Genomic DNA, 18,713 nt, shown 5'->3' on the forward strand with positions numbered 1-18,713 from the left:
TAGACATCTACTAAATTTTCAGTCATCCCAAATTTTGCCTTGTTTTAGCCTAGACATCTGGCCTTTGTTTGGATGGCTGTAAGATGTCTTTTAAATGGAAAATTGTTCTTTGGTATATAGAATATTATATGTTAATACTATATATTATGTTTTTGCTTGTTTTGTACTTCTGTTTTTACCTGAGCTCTCTAATGTGTTTACTGTAATGCTTTACAGGGATGTAGGTCATGTAGGCCTGGACCCAAACACATGCTTTGATGTGAGTACAACAATCACAACAATGTCTCACACACACTAATGGCGCTTTTCCATTGCATAGTACCCCGCGGTTTAGTTTAGTTTGGGTCAGGTCAGCTCCCCTCACTTTGGCGTGGTTAGCTTTTCCATTGAGTTTAGTATCACTTCGCAGTGGGAGGGATTTTAGGCGTGTCGTTATATTTGCGCTGCATACGGCTGTGACATCATACAAGTGAGAGGAGAGCGTTGTTCTACATTCCCATTCATTTATTTATTTCTCAGTCCGCCACAAAATTAAAATTGGCCACCACAAATAGATGTTTGCACATCGCGTTTATCACTACCTCTGTCTGTCTCACATGACAGTTTCTGTTCAAACACCCGCGGCGTCAGCTGACGGCGCTCCGCTGAGCCTCACTGAAGTTGCATTTAAGCACATAATGCTGACGTGCTCGTCGCGAATGTTCCGCCACAAACTGCAAGTCTGGAAAAAACTGTTAAGGTGTCCCTGATTCTCAACCTGTGGATGTTTTTATTGCTAAAAGGGAGTTTTGGAACTTATAGCAGAGCACAGATGACAACATGTTTGCTCCAGACAGCGCAAGCTAGCCTAGCACAGGTAAAGCTAATTTACATTCTAGCAATGACGCTGATAGTGACGTTTCTTTCAGACCAATCAGTGATCTACAGTGTTTTCGCGTCACGTTTGGTATCAGCTCGGGTCGCTTGGAACCCCAACCGAGGTGGTACGAAAAAAAGTATCGGGTACCACGTACTGCACCTAATGGAAAAGCTCCCAAAAGTAAACTGACCCGACCCAAACTAAACCAAACCGTGGGGTACTATGCAATGGAAAAGCGCCATAACAATCTCAGACACACACTGACATACATTTTGAAGAATCTCTCATAGAAAAACAATGCTGACCTGTGTAGACAAGGCATTATAAAATGCTTAATTAGTCTTGTGTTCATGCAGACTCTCATCCATTGTTTTATGCCAATAAACTATCATTGTCCCAGTAAAAAAAAAACAAATGCCATCAACAAACCTTCTGCATTTGTGTTGAGAATAGGGTTGCAAAGGGGCGGAAAGTTCCATGGGAACTTAATCTGGGAAATTTTGGAAATATTTCAAATTGCAAACTTGACAGAAATTAACAGGAATTATTTTGATAATTTAGGGGAATATATATTAACTATAAATAAACATTTTGTTTGGTCAAGCAGACATGCACGCAAGGTAATACAAATTCTGAAGAAACCTGATACTTACGATCACCGAGCCGTGGATTTATTTAATCAAAAATCATAATATCCTAAACATCATTCTAATATTAATGATTTCTGAAAGATTTTTGATCAAAGAAATCCAGGCTTGATGAGCATAAGATCCTTTTTTTCAAAAACATTAAAAATAGTAATGTTTCCAAACTTTGGGGTGGTACAGTAATTTTGTATGATGACAGAAACTGGTTAGCAGAATGTAGAAGAAAAAACATCACAGCTTGAGCTACATGATAGCTAGCCTCATAAATTTCCAATGCAAATAGTGCTAGCTTACATTTACATATTTTACATATTTACTGGCTTTAAGAAATAATCCTGTGCATATGGTAGAATGCAAGTACATGCAGGGTGTGTGGCCTCAATGGCCCTTCAGTAAGCAGTTTGCTGTGTGCATGTGACTGAGGAATGTGCAGGGTAGAAATTTAACTAAAATTGCATCAAATTATGTTGTTTTGAATAAAATTATGCTGCAAGATTTTTTTTAACTACATTTAAGTTCCCTTTTATAGGCAACTCTAAAATTCCTATTTATTCACATTAATTCACATATATTCCCGTTAATTCCCATGGAATGTTTCCTAAAACATTCTAATTTAATACTAAAACATTAAAATTTTTAAATGATGAAGATTAACATTATAAATTTTTTTTACAATTGTATACATTATTCTCTCATTTTGATCTCCACTGTAAATCATGTCAGACTTGTGAATAAGAACAGGCAAACAGAACAGCACATTTAAAAACAAGTACTGAACCAGTTTAAGAACCAGAATATCAGGTTAAGGGGGCAGACACAAAAGCTTTTACGCCCATGGCCGGCGCATGTTTTCAATTCTTTCCAATGGAAGCTCAGCGTTTTTCAAATCGTTGCTGCCCGATGAAACTCACGTATGTCCAAAACGGTTACTTTTCAGGAAGTGAAAAAAACACTGTATTTCAAAAGCAGTTGAATGTAGCGTTGTCATACTTGGTACGGCATCTTTACATGTAACCATATTCTTGCCAGTGTAATGATATAATCCACATTTGACCAAAATTGAGTTTAAATGGACATACGTGCATATTTTACAGTAACGGTGGTCGATATACGTTCTTCCGATCATTAATTAGAATGGCCAAGTCGCGTTTCATATTGACAGATAAATACGCTCAGTTTATTATATAGTCTACATCTTAGTTTATTAAATATGCTTAGTTTTTTTAATATTAATTATAAATTTATTAAATGTCTCTTGCAAACTATGAAGGGACAATGAATCAATACACTGTAATGCTAGACAGCAGGGACGTCAGTTTGTGTTGAAAAGTGGTTGGGACAAAAGATCAGGACGGGACGGGAAAAATTACTGCAGGACGGGAAAAATATTGAATAACGGTGCATCAAAAATGCGCATAGCGTAGGCCAGTAAACAACAAGCAAATACTCAGCATAAAACCGTCAACAATGTCGACTGCACACATGTAACACCAGCTCAACCAAACAGTGCCAAAGCACCATACTGTAGAAAACAGCAGCGCGTTTAGTCAATGATTACAATGAATTTCATTACATATATAAAAGAAAACACACCATAAGCATACAACGCAACATACAAAGCAATTTAGATATGTGAAGCATACTGTATACGGAAAAGAACCTGGACATTCAATCCGCCGAAAAATCTCAAAATCGGCAAAATGGACATACGTGGTTTTCATCGGACATCGACGAAATAAGCCAGCAGCTAGCTGAAACCCGGTGCTCTGCGTTTTTTCTGCACTCAGCGCTGAGCGCCGAGAGTTGAAAGAGATTCAATTTTGGGTGAAAAGGTTTGCGTGTCAATGCCAGTTCTCACACGGCCGTTCAATCACAGTGGAGTAGGGGCAGGACAAGTATCACAACAACTAATCGGCTCACAGCTCAAGTATCACAGCTACCGAAGCGCTCAGCTGAACAAAGCTGAAAACAGCTGGCATTCGGCATCCTCCAGGCGTTTTCAGCCGCGTTTAAAAGTTTTGGTGTGCACACCCCTTTATTTTGCTAATCTTGTAGGCACCAATATTTTTTCAGTATCTGTTAAGTTAAATGTCCAACATTGCTGATTATAGACTATATACTACTGTATATTTTTCTGTATATTTTTTCACGAGCTCGCATTAACATGTAATTGATAGGAATGGAGATAAAGCATGGCCTATTTGGCGTGATGTCCGAGGGGAGGGCTCCGAGCTCAGAATTTTAGCCCGAACCCAGAGTACTCCCCCCTCTTAAACTGTGATAAATGAAACTAGATGAGAGTGGGGTGGAGGAGGGATGCTGCAAAAAAAATCTGTCACAGGACAAAGGTGAGGGATTGCTATTTATAGGCTCCACGTTGCGCTGATTGGTTGGATCACATGATCATGCTCCCCCCAAACTTAGTTAAATAAACTTCATTTCACGAGATCGCATTAACATGTTATCGATAGGAAATGAGATAAAGCATATTTGGCATGCTGTCCAAGGAGAGGGTTAAATAAGGATCGAAATGTAAAAATACAGTAGGGAAATTGGGATGGGTGGTCTGCGGAGGCAATTTCTTATCAATCCTTGTTCAATGATTCGGCTCAGTGGGCCGGAGTGGAAACCGAGGCGGAAAATGGCGGATGTCTCGACGGTGGGGGCGAGAGTAGGATTCAGCGTCTTGATGGGTTGAGAGGAATTACTCCTGCAGGCAAATAGTGGCGGGCCAGAAAGGCTTGTCGTCGGACAATGCTCGAAACCAGATGTGAGGGACTGCTATTTATAGGCACCTCTTTGATTGTTTGGATCACATGACAATGCTCCTCCCAAACTTAGTTAAATAAACTTCATTATAAACTATATACTATAATAAACTGTAAACTAAATTTTTTTGGATTTGGTTGCAGTTAAATAACTTGGATCCCGACCTAAAGCACCTGTTTGATATGTGTGGCATCTCAGAGGAGCAACTCAAAGACAAAGAGACATCAAAGGTCATCTATGATTTCATTGAGAGGAAGGGAGGTGTAGAGGCCGTGAAGAATGAAATGAGACAAGGTAAGACAACGCCGTCTACACTGAACACCTGTGATCTTATGGCAATTAAAATGTCTAGGGTCTGTCCACCAACCATAAACTATCAAAAGTGTTGTAGTCCAGAATCTTTTTAACCAAAGCAAGTTTTAAGCATCAGGTCATTACCTTTTTTTTAAATTCAAGTTCTTTGTAGAGCAAACAGTAAATACATATTAGTAAAGACAGTACACACTCCAAACTTCGGTAACACTTTAGAATACTGTATCTTATTTACTGTATAACTAATAAGGAATTACTGCAATTAATCGTTAGTTCTTCATTAACACTCAAGTCACTACTATTAACTACTAAGGAATATGTGTTAACTAATCAGTATGTCATAGCGGTTTTTAAATTATGTTAAGTAATTATTAGTTAATCAGTAACTAATCAATTTAGTCATGCGATTAAGTAACTACTAATTCCGCTTCAGGAGGAATAACTATTAAGTAACTATTAATGAACTGTGATGCTCAGTATCAGGTTATGGCCTGTCTTCTTCTTTACTACTAATGTTAGTTGATTTACTTAGATTTATGCCTACTATACTGATCACATTCAGGTTAAAGTTTGAGCGCACACATGTAATATCTGTGAGTTTTGTAATATCTCCCAATTTAGAGAGATGGGACTGGGGGTTACCAACTGTCAGCGGAGAGGTGCATCGCTCTCGCATTTTAACAATGCGCTGTCGACACTTAAACCAAACACTGTACAGTAGATATCACATTAATGAACTGTAAAAGTACAAGAAAGCTGTGTCTCAAAGCTGCAATAAATGTTTATTCATTTAACGTTATGTTTTTTAAAAATAATTGTGAATTCCTCTTGTTTTTCCTTGTGCTCGACCATTTCCGTGGATGGCGCTTGAGTGTTTGTTTTTTTTATTCAAGTGTTGTCTGCATTGCAACCAGAAAATCAGGATGGAGCCATGACCTGCCAACACCTCAGGTAGCCTATGTTTATGGCCATATATATATTTTGTGTGTTTTTAATCAAGATATTTCACATCACTATTATTAAGTGATGACAAATGAATTCTGTATTCAAGGCAATGATCAAATAATTACCACATCATTCTCAAAGAATTACTTTGAACCAATTGATAATTAATGTAGAATTACCACATCATTATCAAGGAATTACTAAGAACCTGGAACAGTATTCTAAAGTGAAAACAATGGGAACCCATTGATAATTATTGTAGAATTACCACATAATTCTCAAAGAATTACTTTATTAATTAACCCATTTGCGTCTGATTCTGCGCGCCAAAACATTACATCTAATGCTGCTGCACGCAGCATCTGGCGCAAATGGGTTTAGTGGGTTTGAAGTAATTCTTTGAGAATTATGTAATTCTTAATTGTCAATGGGTTCCCATTGTTTTCACTTTAGAATACTGTTCCAGGTTCTTAGTAATTCCTTGATAATGATGTGGTAATTCTACATTAATTATCAATGGGTTCAAAGTGATTATTTGATCATTGCCTTAAATACAGAATTCTTTGTCATCACTTTATAATAGTGATGTGAAATATCTTGAGTAAAAACTTACACCCAAAATATATAAGGCCATAAACGTACCTGGGGTATTGGCAGGTCATGGCTCCATCTAAGTAAATCAACATTATTAATTATTATTAGTTACTTAATCGAATACTTCAGGAGACATGACTGAATTGATTAGTTACTGATTACGTAATAGTTACTTAACATAATTAAAAAACGCTATGACATACTGATTAATTAACACATATTCCTTAGTAGTTAATAGTAGTGACTTGAGTGTTAATGAAGAACTAACGATTAATTCTGCAGTAATTCCTTATTAGTTATACAGTAAGTATGATACAGTATTCTAAAGTGTTACCCAAACTTCTTAACTTTCTCTAATCAACCATTGGCATCATGTACTTTTATTTATTCTTTATTCTTATATATGCAACTTGTAATTATTTCATAAATGTTTGTGAATAGGCTGGGTTAAATACAAGTTTGATCCATAATATATAAAACAAACAATGTACAGTAGTTGACTTAAAGAAGTCTGTGAGCACAACTATGGACATGTTGTGAAATGGGAGGAAAAAATTGTAAATGTATTTAGTATGTGCAGTACTTTAGAAGTCTTATGTCACTTTGTCACCATTTGTTGTTTTAGCAATGCAATGAGCATATATAATTATGTCTCTTTATTAGAATACATCCAGAAAATACGGGAGATTTGTATGCAGTATTAAAAAAAACAGCATAAAAGTATAAGTGTCACAAAAGTGTCCATTTTTTAGTGGTGAAGCGTATTTGATATTTTCTATTTTTATCTTAAAAAGCGACACAAAATTATTATGGACGGTCACTGAATCTTTGCTTAAACAACAGAGCTGGTGGGGCGCCTAAGAGTTTTGCACAATACTGTATCTAGTTAGAAAATGCAAAATAGAAGCAGACGTTTGGACCCCACTATATACTGTATTATGACCACACATGCCTTATTTGCATTAGACCTCAAACATAAACTCTCAGATATGTGTTTGATTGATTTACTGTTAAGTTGTAAAGATGTTTGAAACATGTGTGCCCTGCATGGAGAGAATGAGCTGTTGTTGGCAACCCAAACTCCTGTCATTCTCAAAGAGATATTTGCACAGCAGGTTTGGGTTTCTCAGCTAATAACTATGTTGTCTTGTGCCCAGAACCCACTCCACCGATGGCAACGGTGGACATTACGAATCCAGAGATAAATAACACCCACATTAATAACATGGTGCACAGTGATCTTAACAAGAAGGAAAAGAAAGTGAAAGGGAAGAAAATCACAAAGGCTGATATTACATCACCTACAAACTTCAGGTGAGCCTTTAAGAGTAATAATTTCAGTCAATATAAGGGCTTTTAGTGTTGACAGGAAGTGATATCAGTATTACGAATGCAAGTTGTAATTGTTTTGTCTTGTCAGCTTCATGTCTTTTATTTTGAAGTTCTTGTTTCATGTTCAGGTCTTTTTTATGTATTTATTGTCATGGTTGTCTCTTGTTTCCCTGTTTCCTGATCTGTCATGTTCTGATTGGTTCCTTGTCTGTATACTGCATATTGCCCTCATGTTCCCATTGTCATTGTCAAGCTTTGTTAAAGGGCACCTATTTCATTGCTAAAAAACAAGGTTATTTTGTGTATTTGGTATTATACAATGTGTTTGCGTGGATTATGTTTAAAAAAACAATTATTTTCCACACACCGTACATTTTTGTAGCTCCATATATCTCTGTCTTCCTCAAACAATTTGATTTTGTACAAAACTCTTTGATTTGAAAAGCGCTGTGTCCCTGATTCAGCACTGATAGTAAAGAGCAAATCATATGCTCGAATCTATGCCGAAAACAGTGTGGAAGAGATCAAATAATTTATTAGCCATATAATATTTTTTGTAAGAGGAATCACAAAGTAATTTATAAAAATCCTTATATAATAAGTTTGAGCAACTGGCCCAGTTGAGCCCAGTTGTTCAAAAGTGATCTTATTGAATGTCAGCTGTCGAATTTGATTAAATCTTCAAAATGTGTTGCTCAAAAGAAGCAAGAATAACAAATGTGAGTTTGTGTTGTTCAATTTTTTTGTTAGATCAGGATATGTTTGAAAAAAAAACAGGATTATTCTGATCCCAAGAAAACAAAAATGAAATTGTAAAATGAAACAATTTTAAAAACTGTCAAATAAGACAAATTCACCATTTTTATCATAATCACACAAATGTATATTTTTATTTTGCTTTTGATTAGTTTTACTGTTATAATGATAAAGTATTTAAAGTATTCACTGGGGCCAGTTAGTTAAAAAAAATCTGGATCAGAATGATCAGGGTTTGGGAATCCCATCTTTTGCTATCTACGATCAGGTAATCCATTTTACTTTTGTACCGATTTTACAAAGCAAAACTGGATTGAATAACCCTGATCCAAACACACACTTTTCCCAATATCCCAATCTTAGCAAAACGTTTTGAAAAAACACAATATGACGATTTGATTCAGATTAAAACCTACAGAAGATTGGATTTTGCGATCGAATGCAAATTCACAATCCATTTTTGCTTTTGAACAACCCATTTTTACGGTTTGATCCAATCTGACAGCCAAAATCCAGTTAAATTACAATTAAACAACTTCTGTAAATTACCATAAATTCACCAGAATGATTTTACCAGTAAATTTAAAAAATTTGCTGGTCGGACACACAACAACGTTACGTATTTTTACCAGTAAAATATCATTCACACATCAGTTCCAAATAGGGCTGCACGATAATTTGCATGTAATGCGCATCTCGTCAGTAAAGCCAGTTTTTTTGATTAGTAGTAAATTGCCATCACCTGCTTATGGAGCGGCATTTACTAAAAATAGCCGTATTTTACTGCCAATCGGGGCAGTTGACTGAATTATCGCGGGCCATTATCGCGGATGTATCACCTGCGATATGTATGTGATATGGTCCAGCTTGTCAGTGAACTACGGCTTTGTGTAGTAAATGCTGCTCCATTTTGAAACCAAGTGATTGTGATTTACTACTAATCAAGGAACCGGCTTTACCGACGAGATGCGCATTCCTATCGCATGCGATTTATCGTGCAGCCCTAGTTCCAAAATACTGGTATATTTCCTCTAAAACGCCGCACGGTGAGGTTGGTGTTATGTTGTAAACCAGGGTTCCCCAAATCTTACCCTGGAGAGCCGGAGCACTGCAGAGTTTAGCTCCAACCCTGATTAAACACACCTAAGCAGGCTAATCAAGGTCTTCATGATCACTTGAAAATCACTGGTGGGTACGTTTGATTAGGGTGTGAGCTCTGAAGTGCTCCGGCGCTCCAGGGTAGGACTTGGGGAACCCTGTTGTAAACAATGGGGGGTTATGACTTTATATCCAGGGTCCGTATTTTTGTTGTTTTTACTTCTTTGGCAAACACTGACAGTTGTGCAGTTGCTCTTGACCAAACAACATTGTTTATACGTCTATAACACCAGTAGGCTAATGTCTAAACATAAGGCTTCACAAAGAGCAAAGAACGTGGGTAATTCTGCAAATATAGTAATATAGTATGTTTTAAATAACTTTGGTGAAGAGATTTGGCCGATTTAGCACTTTACATGTCTTCGACTTCAAGCAGCTGTGTCAGAATGTTATGACTGGCCCGAAGCCGTCAGCACGTTTTTCAATTTACCATTAATTTACCAGCAAAGACTGTATGTGTGAAAGCAGGTAATCTTACGTGTGGAGTTTACATTTTCTTCCTGTGTCAGCATGGGTTTACTCTGGGTATATAGTAGTATAATATCATCCCAGCAAGCAATAGTAGTTATTTCACTGTCTAGGATAACTATAGACCCGATAATAAAAATAAACTTGAATTTGGTTACACATTTTCACTGACAGCCCAAATTTTGCATTGTTTTAGGCTAGATGTCTGGGGTTTATTTGGATGGCTATTAGACCCACATTTTCTTGCTGTGATATAGAATACTATATGTTATACTATATAATATGTTATTGTTTGTTTTGTGCTTTTGTTTTTACCTGAGCTCTCTGATATGTTTACTGTAATGCTTTACAGGCACGTCGGTCATGTAGGCTGGGACCCAAACATAGGCTTTGATGTGAGTACACAACAATGTCTCACACACACGCTGACATACATTTTTACAGTGCTGAGCTTTGTAGACAAGGCATTATAAAATGCTTGATTTGTCTTGTATTCATGCAGACTCTCATCCACCACACATCTGCATTTTTACACACAGTTGCACCATCCTTGCATTTACTCTACATATAATAGGTGAATCGTTTATGCCAAGACTGTTTGACACAGAAACACATTTCAGCTATCTGTGTAACTGACTTTCACTATAATTGTAATAAATTTTTATGATAGCAATTGGAAATTGCATATCAGAATAAGCTGCTTTGTGCAAGGAACATGCCAGTGGAGAAAATATACAAATCCTATTAACAGGCCTTCTGAATTTTTTATTTTGCAAGTGTTGCATTATGCACCCTTTTGGAAAAGTTATGCATGGCATAATGGATAGTTTTACCAAAGCCCCCCTTTATAACTATGTTTATATTACTTCATGCCAGAATTATAATTTTGTATTTGTGAGTAAAGAACAGGCAAACAGTATTATAAACAAGCACGTAACACCAGTATTTTCTTCTGTAACTATAAAGGGACAATCTACTTTTTTAAAAATATGCTCATTTTCCAGCTCCCCTAGATTCAAACATTTGATTTTTAACATTTTGGAATCCATTCACAGGGCTGCCAACTCTGGAGTTCAGCTTGAAGTGAAATTTAGAAATTAAATTGAAATAAAAGCTTTTAGTGAGTTTATATGCCTGAGCTATATATACAGGCCCGGATCAACACAGTGTAGTGCCCCAGAGTGACCACATTTGAAGTGCCCCCCCCCCAAATATATATATATATATATATATATATATACATCAAGGCTTTGAAACGGTTAAAAAACGGAACAAAAACGAAACCAGAAACTTTCAAAAAAATATATGTTCCGGAACATAATCGTTTATTTTAAATAATGGTAACGGGTTAATACCATTATTTTTCGCACCGTCTGTGTTTGTGTGCGTGTTTAAGTGCACTCAACAAATGTAGGTATGTCAGAAGTACAGTTATGCTGCTTACATAATGTAGCCTTTTTTAATGTTTGATGACAAGATAGAGACTTAAGGAAAATTATGTAGACCAATAATTAAAGTTTAATGTCTTAATAATCAGCCTTCTTATTTGTATGTCCCACAGCTGACATGGAAGTTATTTACCGGTTCAGGAACTTTATTTTTATTTTTTGTTTTAACCGGTTCAGGAACGTCAATTTTAGGGTTGAACCGAAAACCAGAAACATTAAAATACTGTTTCTGTTCAGAACGAACCAATTGGAAAAAATGCTGGTTCAAAGCCCTAATATATATTTTAGAACTTTAGTCATTGATTAAAAATCAAATGTTTAACTTTAGGGGAGCTGGAAAAACAGCATATTTTCAAAAAAAGTGGAGTGTCCCTTTAACATCAAGTTTCATGAGTTCACATTAACATGTAATTAATATGGTAATAATAAAGCATATTTGGCATGCTGTCCTAGGGGAGGGTTTAGAACGCTCAATGTTAGGCTGAACCAAGAGTACCCCCTTGACTGGGATAGATATACCAGCTGAGAGTGAAGCGATGGGTGTAGGAGGAATGCTGCAAAAAACTGTCATTGGCCGAGGTGAGGGAAGGCTATATATAGAGACCTGTTCACGCTGATTGGTTGTATTATGACCATGCTTCTCCCGAAACTTAAAAAAAATGACATAAACTTCATTAAATGTCCAACATTGCTCATTATAAACTATACACTATAAATTACTGTATACTATTAACTAGATACTATTATAAATTATAAACTTTTACTAATTCGGATCTGTATGGTTGCAGTTGAATGACTTGGATCCCGACCTGAAGCACTTGTTTGACATGTGTGGCATCTCAGAGGCGCAACTCAAAGACAAAGAGACATCAAAGGTCATCTATGACTTTATTGAGAAGCAGGGAGGTGTAGAGGCCGTGAAGAAGGAGATAAGACAGGGTAAGACTACACAAAACCTACTAAATGCCACTTCACATATTATACATTCATCAAATTCTTTTGTGTCAAATTTGCTTAATTCCGCCTTAATTCCTGGAACTTATAGTCAGGTGTGACTTATACATCAAAATTATTTCATATGAACCAAGAGACACCATTAGAGTCTACAGCCACGAGAGCCCGCACTATGCTGCTCCTGTATTTATGTAATTTAATGGCTTCAGTGATGCGGAATGACTTCGGGACCTTTTTGAACTTGATTTGGCTTGTCATGTTAATTTAGTCTATATTCAGCCTCTCAGGTATGTTCTGTATGCCATTGTGTATCGTGTAAATAACTGTTTATGTTACTTTACCATGCACAGACACCTATTCAGCCTGCTGTTAGGTGCGCTCTTGTTTAGTCAAATAACTTGCCTTTCCAGATGTTTGTTGTTCGGCTTGTATTTTGTACAATCATTTTCTAAATAAACGCAACGTATAGTCCAGTGCGAGTTATAAATGTTTTTCCTCTTCCAACCGTAAGAGTCTAATAAAAATGCTTGTTAACAAAATAATAATAATAATAATTCCAGACGCACTTAGCGATTTGTCTTCCCAAATGTATTCAATTGGTTGAGCCAGACACTGAAGTCAGACCTCCCATACAAATCAATGTTTTAAAAGCACCACAGTGTTTATGCTTTTCAGGGAAATCAACATATGATTTACTCATATTTGTCCACTGTATACATTACCCGTGGATTAGAGAAAGTACTTTAAACTGTTTAACTGTAAGAAGTTTTAATGACACTTCACCTTTAATTCTAATTTATATTGAACTGGATTTTGGTCCAGTGGGTTTTCGTCTGTGTGAAATGACTCGAAAATGTTTTGCTATACAACATTGTTGAGAGTTGTGGCTTTTTAGGGCATGCAAATCTGATTTTATCACTTAACACTTTGATTTCTGCTGCCTGTTTTCATTTCTACAATTAAACATTTTCCACTTTATTGGATTTTGTCCAAATATGGTGGACAAACCCCATAAAAGTTGAACTTTTGACCTATTGCCACAACACTACACCCAAACCTTCGATGTGGGCAGGACAATTTTATTTGATTGGCTATAACTCCTGATAGAATTGAGATATTGACAAACTTGGTAAATTAATAAATGGGTCCAGTCTGAGGTCATATCCAAAAAAGTATGCTGCTTGACACTATAGTTGGCACCAGAGCCGGCCCTAGACCTTTGGGGGCCCTAAGCAAAATTTGGTCCGTTTTAAGTAAGGCCTAAAGAAAAGCAACGACTACCTTATGACTATACTGCACATATTATATCTACTATGTTATTTTTTTTTTTTAATGTGTCTATTAAATTATGTTTTAATTATTCTATGTATACTGTATGTTAATGAACTTTTTTACATTGCTGGTCCTGAGTACATATTTTGTTCTTATGTGGCAACTTGTAGCCTACAAAATGACAATAAAAGACCTTAGGGTGGTCCCGGACAGGGAATATCTTAAGACAGGACTCGGCCTTAGTTTAATTAGAAAACATAACTAATTTTAACAAAAATGCCTTACTAAAAACATTATTTCTGTGGATATTGAGGCAAAACAAAGGGCACTGGTGTATTTTAAGTTATGTCAGTGCAAGCTTTTTTCAGTTTGGACAGCTCTTAGCCTACTTTTATTTTAGTCTAGGTCTAGTTTAATTCCTGTCAGGGAAACTGCCCCCTTGAGTTCTTGATTTGAGTTCCATGTTTGATGTCTTAACAGGAAAAATATGATGCCACTGACTGAACTGAATGGCAGTGCAGTGCAACAAATACACACGGATGAACTTGCTGAATAAAAAGACTGATAAAGTCATTTTCACTGACCATTAAAAAAACATTTTTAATTGACAGCAGAGTTTAAGAGGCACATAGGTTTGTGAATAATAACAATTAACTTGCAAATAATATTAATAATTGAAGATTAACAATTAACATTGCATTCATAACATTAATCTAACAAAGCTGGCTACTGTATGTCATATGCATTGCTATAGTTTAAATATTAAACACTGAACAGTGACATGACATTATACACTTTTGCAAAGGCTAGCAGGTGGTTTAACAACGGTGCGCTGTCTGGACATGTTACCACGCATATGCGCATGAGTTTGTTTACTCTTACACATAAAACACTTTAAATTCAGACGTTTAACAATATAATTACACTAATGACATAAATATGTAGAAATGACAATGGCATACGTGAAATATAAGCGTAACAGAATTAATTTACCATGTTAAACCGTTTAAATATTAATTATTAAGCTTAATAAACCAATTCACGTTATGATGGCAAATATAAGAAAGAGAAGTCAAACAGAACACAGGTTTGGTCATTACCGAAGTCAAATAAGATCCACTTACTTCGCATTTATGCACAAACACACATAACATTAAAGAAATTGTCCTTAAAGCAACATCAAAAGTTCGCGTCTGTATCAGCGATCCGGCTCAACTCAACTTTGCGTTCTGTGGGCGGGATGCTCGCCTGCACATAGATCGCGGGCACTGATTGGCTGGTGTGTTGGATGCTGTGTGTCAATCAATCTCGGCAAGAAAGATATCTTATTAGCGAACTTTCATAATAACTATAATAACAAGTAACAGCCTTTTTAACATTGCCATAATAATAAATAATTAATATTTATATTTATTTTATGTAACTTTTGATGAATGATTTTTTTCAACCACTAGCTAAGTGACTTTAGGGGGCCCTCTGCTGGCCACGAGGCCCTTTGCAATCGCAATGGTCCTTTAGTGGCTGGGCCGGCTCTGGTTGGCACTATTACATGACAAAACTATACAAAATGGCTGTAACTACAGACATGTACGTCCAATAGTCCTCTTTGCCTTTTCTTCCATGATTGCCTATAAGGACATTCGTGTATCTAAAAAAAAACATGGTCACAATTGGCCAATGAACTTTAAGCACATTTGACAAGGATAACAAAGGCTGATCTGAATGAAACTTTGTTGGCCTGTATGATTGGTGGCCTCAATGGTTTTTGCTAAAACAAAAAAGCAGCCACCGGAAAGTGCTATATTGTTTTCTTTGCGTATAAAGTGTTGTGTATTATGCTGGGTTTTACACATACACCGAAGCTTATATCATTTGCTGAATCTCTTTATTTTAAATATCTTGGCCTCAAGAACCCCTAGTGTCAGCTGAATCTTTTCTTAAAAATGTAGCATTTTGTTAAAAACCTTCTGATCGAATCATAACTGAGATAAACAATGATTCAGGTATTAACTCTTTCCCCGCCAGCGTTTTTAAAAAAAGTTGCCAGCCAGCGCCAGCGTTTTTCATGATTTTCACAAAAGTTTAATGCCTTCCAGAAAATGTTCTTCTTCAAATATATAGACATACAATATACCAAATGAAAGGACAGACCCTCTGCTTTCAAAAAAAAAAAAAACTTTTCATCCTACCTTGAGTAGTTCTTTTGTAATAAGCTTTTAAATATGGGTAGGTTTCTGCAAAAACACCACATTTTGAGCAAAAAGCAGAGACAATTCCATTTTTGTGAGACTTTTCATAGAGATCCCATTCAGAGCGATCTTTAAAACAGACACGGACATGCAGCAGCTTGCCATAGGGCAATACTTCCGGTTTTAAAAAGTTGCGGAAGCCACCTAGTGGAAGTGGATAATAGCGGTATTGCGGAAAGACGGAAATACTCGTCATTGGCGGGGAAGCGTTTTCTCTTAATTGACGAGATATCTCGTCAATGGCGGGGAAAGAGTTAAACATACTGTATAGATAAATCAGAAATTATATATTTTGGAAAAACCTGATTTGTTTTTCAACTAATTTTCAAGAAATTTTAAACAACTGGCCCCTATTTTGTTATTTATCTACAAGGAATCATTTAACAATATCTCTCTTCCTCCGACTCTGCGTCAAGCAGTCATATCACTCATCCCTAAAAAAGAAAAAAATCCTTTAGAATGTGGCTCATATCATCCTATTTCACTTCTACATGTGGATTGTAAAATTATCCCTAAAATGTTAGCTTGCCAGTTAGAAGATATTTTAGCCCTACTTGTGTCAGATGATCAGACAAGCTTCATTAAAAATCGGCACTTGTTCTTTAACATACAACACCTGTTCAATATCCTTTACGGTCCCGCTCCACCCAATATCCCAGAAATATTAGTATCGCTCGATGCTGAAAAGCATTTGATAGGGTCGAGTGGGATTATCTCTTTACACTCTTAAGCAATTTGGTTTTGGCTCGAAATTTATTTCATGGGTAAAGGTTCTTTACTCTTTGCCACTAGCACCCATGAGGACAAATAATAAACCTTCCTCTTATTTCCCACTCTATCACAGCACTATAGGTAGGGCTCTCCCCTGTCACCTATCATATTTGCTATGCAACGTGGGGAGGCGGGCATTAGGGGATAACAGAAAAAAGGCTCAGAGCATAAAGTATCTCTTCATGCCAATGATATGCTTTTTTTATCTGACCCCTTAAACAGCTTACCAAAAACACCTTTTAGAAGGTTTTGGTAAAATATTAGGATATAAGGTTAATTAAAAAAAAGTGAAATTATGTCGGTGAATGCTGCAGCCAAGCTGATGATAATTGAAAATGAATGTGTTGCCTAAATTTTTATATGCATTAAAATCATTTTTCATGGCTACAGATGAGTTAATAACTGGATTTATTTGGAATAAAAAATCTCTGTATATGATAACAGATGTTACAGCAACAGTGCCAACATGGAGGATTATCTCTTCCCAATTTTCAAAGCTAATTTATGAGCCTTGTTATATTGGAAATAGTCCATATTCTCTGAATGGCTAAAATTTGAGATCTCATCCTATAAGCCTGAATCTCTCTATGCTATATTTTTTTTCAAAAAGCCCTTTACCTGAACATATATCTGTGTACACCTCAAATCCATATGTTACTCTTTTAAAATCTGGACGCAATTTAGAGTTTTTAGTTTTTTCTGGCTTAAGGATCTCTCTAAAATATGCTCCCATTGTGAGAAATCATTTCGTACCCTCAATCACAGGAGGGGCTTTTGACGCCTTGGTCAGGGAATGGATCAACGCAATAAGATATTTATTTATTGATGATGTGTTTATAAGTTTCAATCAATTAATGACAATTATGAGTTTAATATCCCCTGTTCCCACTTCTATAGATTCTTACAACTTCGAAGTTATATGTCAATACACTGTTCTAATTTCCCATACCAACCACCTAACTCCCTTCTAGACTCTGTTCTGTTGTTTAATCCTGGAACTTAAGGGTCTATCAGGACAATTTACTCTTTACTAAACTCTCACAATTTGGAACCCCAGTTCCGATTAAGAAATCTATGGGAGGAGGAGTTGGAGACACGGTTTTCAAATAGAGTCTGGGAGGAAGCACTAAATAAAATACACACCTCCTAAATCATTTCTGGCAGTCAATATTTCAAGTCATCTGATAGGTCTTAGAAATGTTCTTACAACCTTCTGCTATTACAGCAATATTTGGAGTAATCCTACAAAACACTCTTCTTAACCGACAAGTAAATTATATGATAGCCTTTGCAACTAATCTTGCCAGATGACTTCTTAAATGGAAAGAATAACTCCCCCAGCATTCAATGTTGAGAAATATTTTGGACACCAAATGTCAATAATTATATATTATATATTGTATATTTTTTCGTTGTAAATTCATAATAAATAATTGGATAAATTTTGCATGACTTTCACAGCAAGGATTACAGCAATATACTGTGAAATATACTCACAGCAATTTACTGTAATGTTATATCTGTGATATTACAATGCATTGATGTAAAAGCACAACTGTATACTGGAACTTCACAGCTTCAATGGGAAAGCAATTACTGTGATATTACAATACATTACTGGGGAATTACAATCTTTTGCTGTACATCATTACAACAAGGCAAATTTTACAATTTTATTGTCACCATGGTTGAGATTCATAGGGCTCTATCTTACACCCGGCGCAATGCAGCGCAATGCGCAACGCAAGTGTCTTTCGCTAGTTTCCACCCTAATTTTCACGTTTAGCGCCGCGTTGTTTAAATAGCAAATGCATTTGCGCCCCCTTTTGCGCCCATGGGCGTTCTGGTTCGAAAACGAGGTGTGTTCAGGCGCATTGTTGGCGCGTTGCTATTTTGAGGCAACTAAAATAGACTACACCATTGACCAACAAAAACCTGGTCTAAAGTCTAAAGTCAATGGCGCAATGTGTTTTATGTTATTTAAAGAGCGCATTAGTCAAATGCGCCTATAAACGGGAGGACAACGCGGGTTTGCTTATCACAAAGTACATGAATGCGCAGCAGCACAAAAATGCTTTTAAATATGAAAGATTAAAGGATTGAAGGTAAAAGATTATTATTGAGTCTCTTGGACATAAATGAGGACTAATTATGAGACGTTAGAAGGCGCAAAGAGCTG

At 36.3% G+C, this 18,713-nt stretch overlaps 1 protein-coding gene across 1 annotated transcript in view; it reads left to right on the forward strand.

The window, feature by feature from the left end:
• Positions 1-18,713, forward strand: part of LOC129434483 (uncharacterized) — a 35,838-nt gene that overhangs the window by 14,805 nt on the left and 2,320 nt on the right. The window contains exons 4-8 of the mRNA XM_055193416.2: positions 217-259; positions 4,419-4,569; positions 7,284-7,440; positions 10,193-10,235; positions 12,077-12,227. Coding sequence (XP_055049391.2) covers positions 217-259; positions 4,419-4,569; positions 7,284-7,440; positions 10,193-10,235; positions 12,077-12,227 — 545 coding nt within the window. The remainder of the gene's footprint in view (positions 1-216; positions 260-4,418; positions 4,570-7,283; positions 7,441-10,192; positions 10,236-12,076; positions 12,228-18,713) is intronic.

This window comes from Misgurnus anguillicaudatus, chromosome 6, assembly GCF_027580225.2.
Source record: "Misgurnus anguillicaudatus chromosome 6, ASM2758022v2, whole genome shotgun sequence".
NCBI classification, from domain to species: Eukaryota; Metazoa; Chordata; class Actinopteri; order Cypriniformes; family Cobitidae; genus Misgurnus; species Misgurnus anguillicaudatus.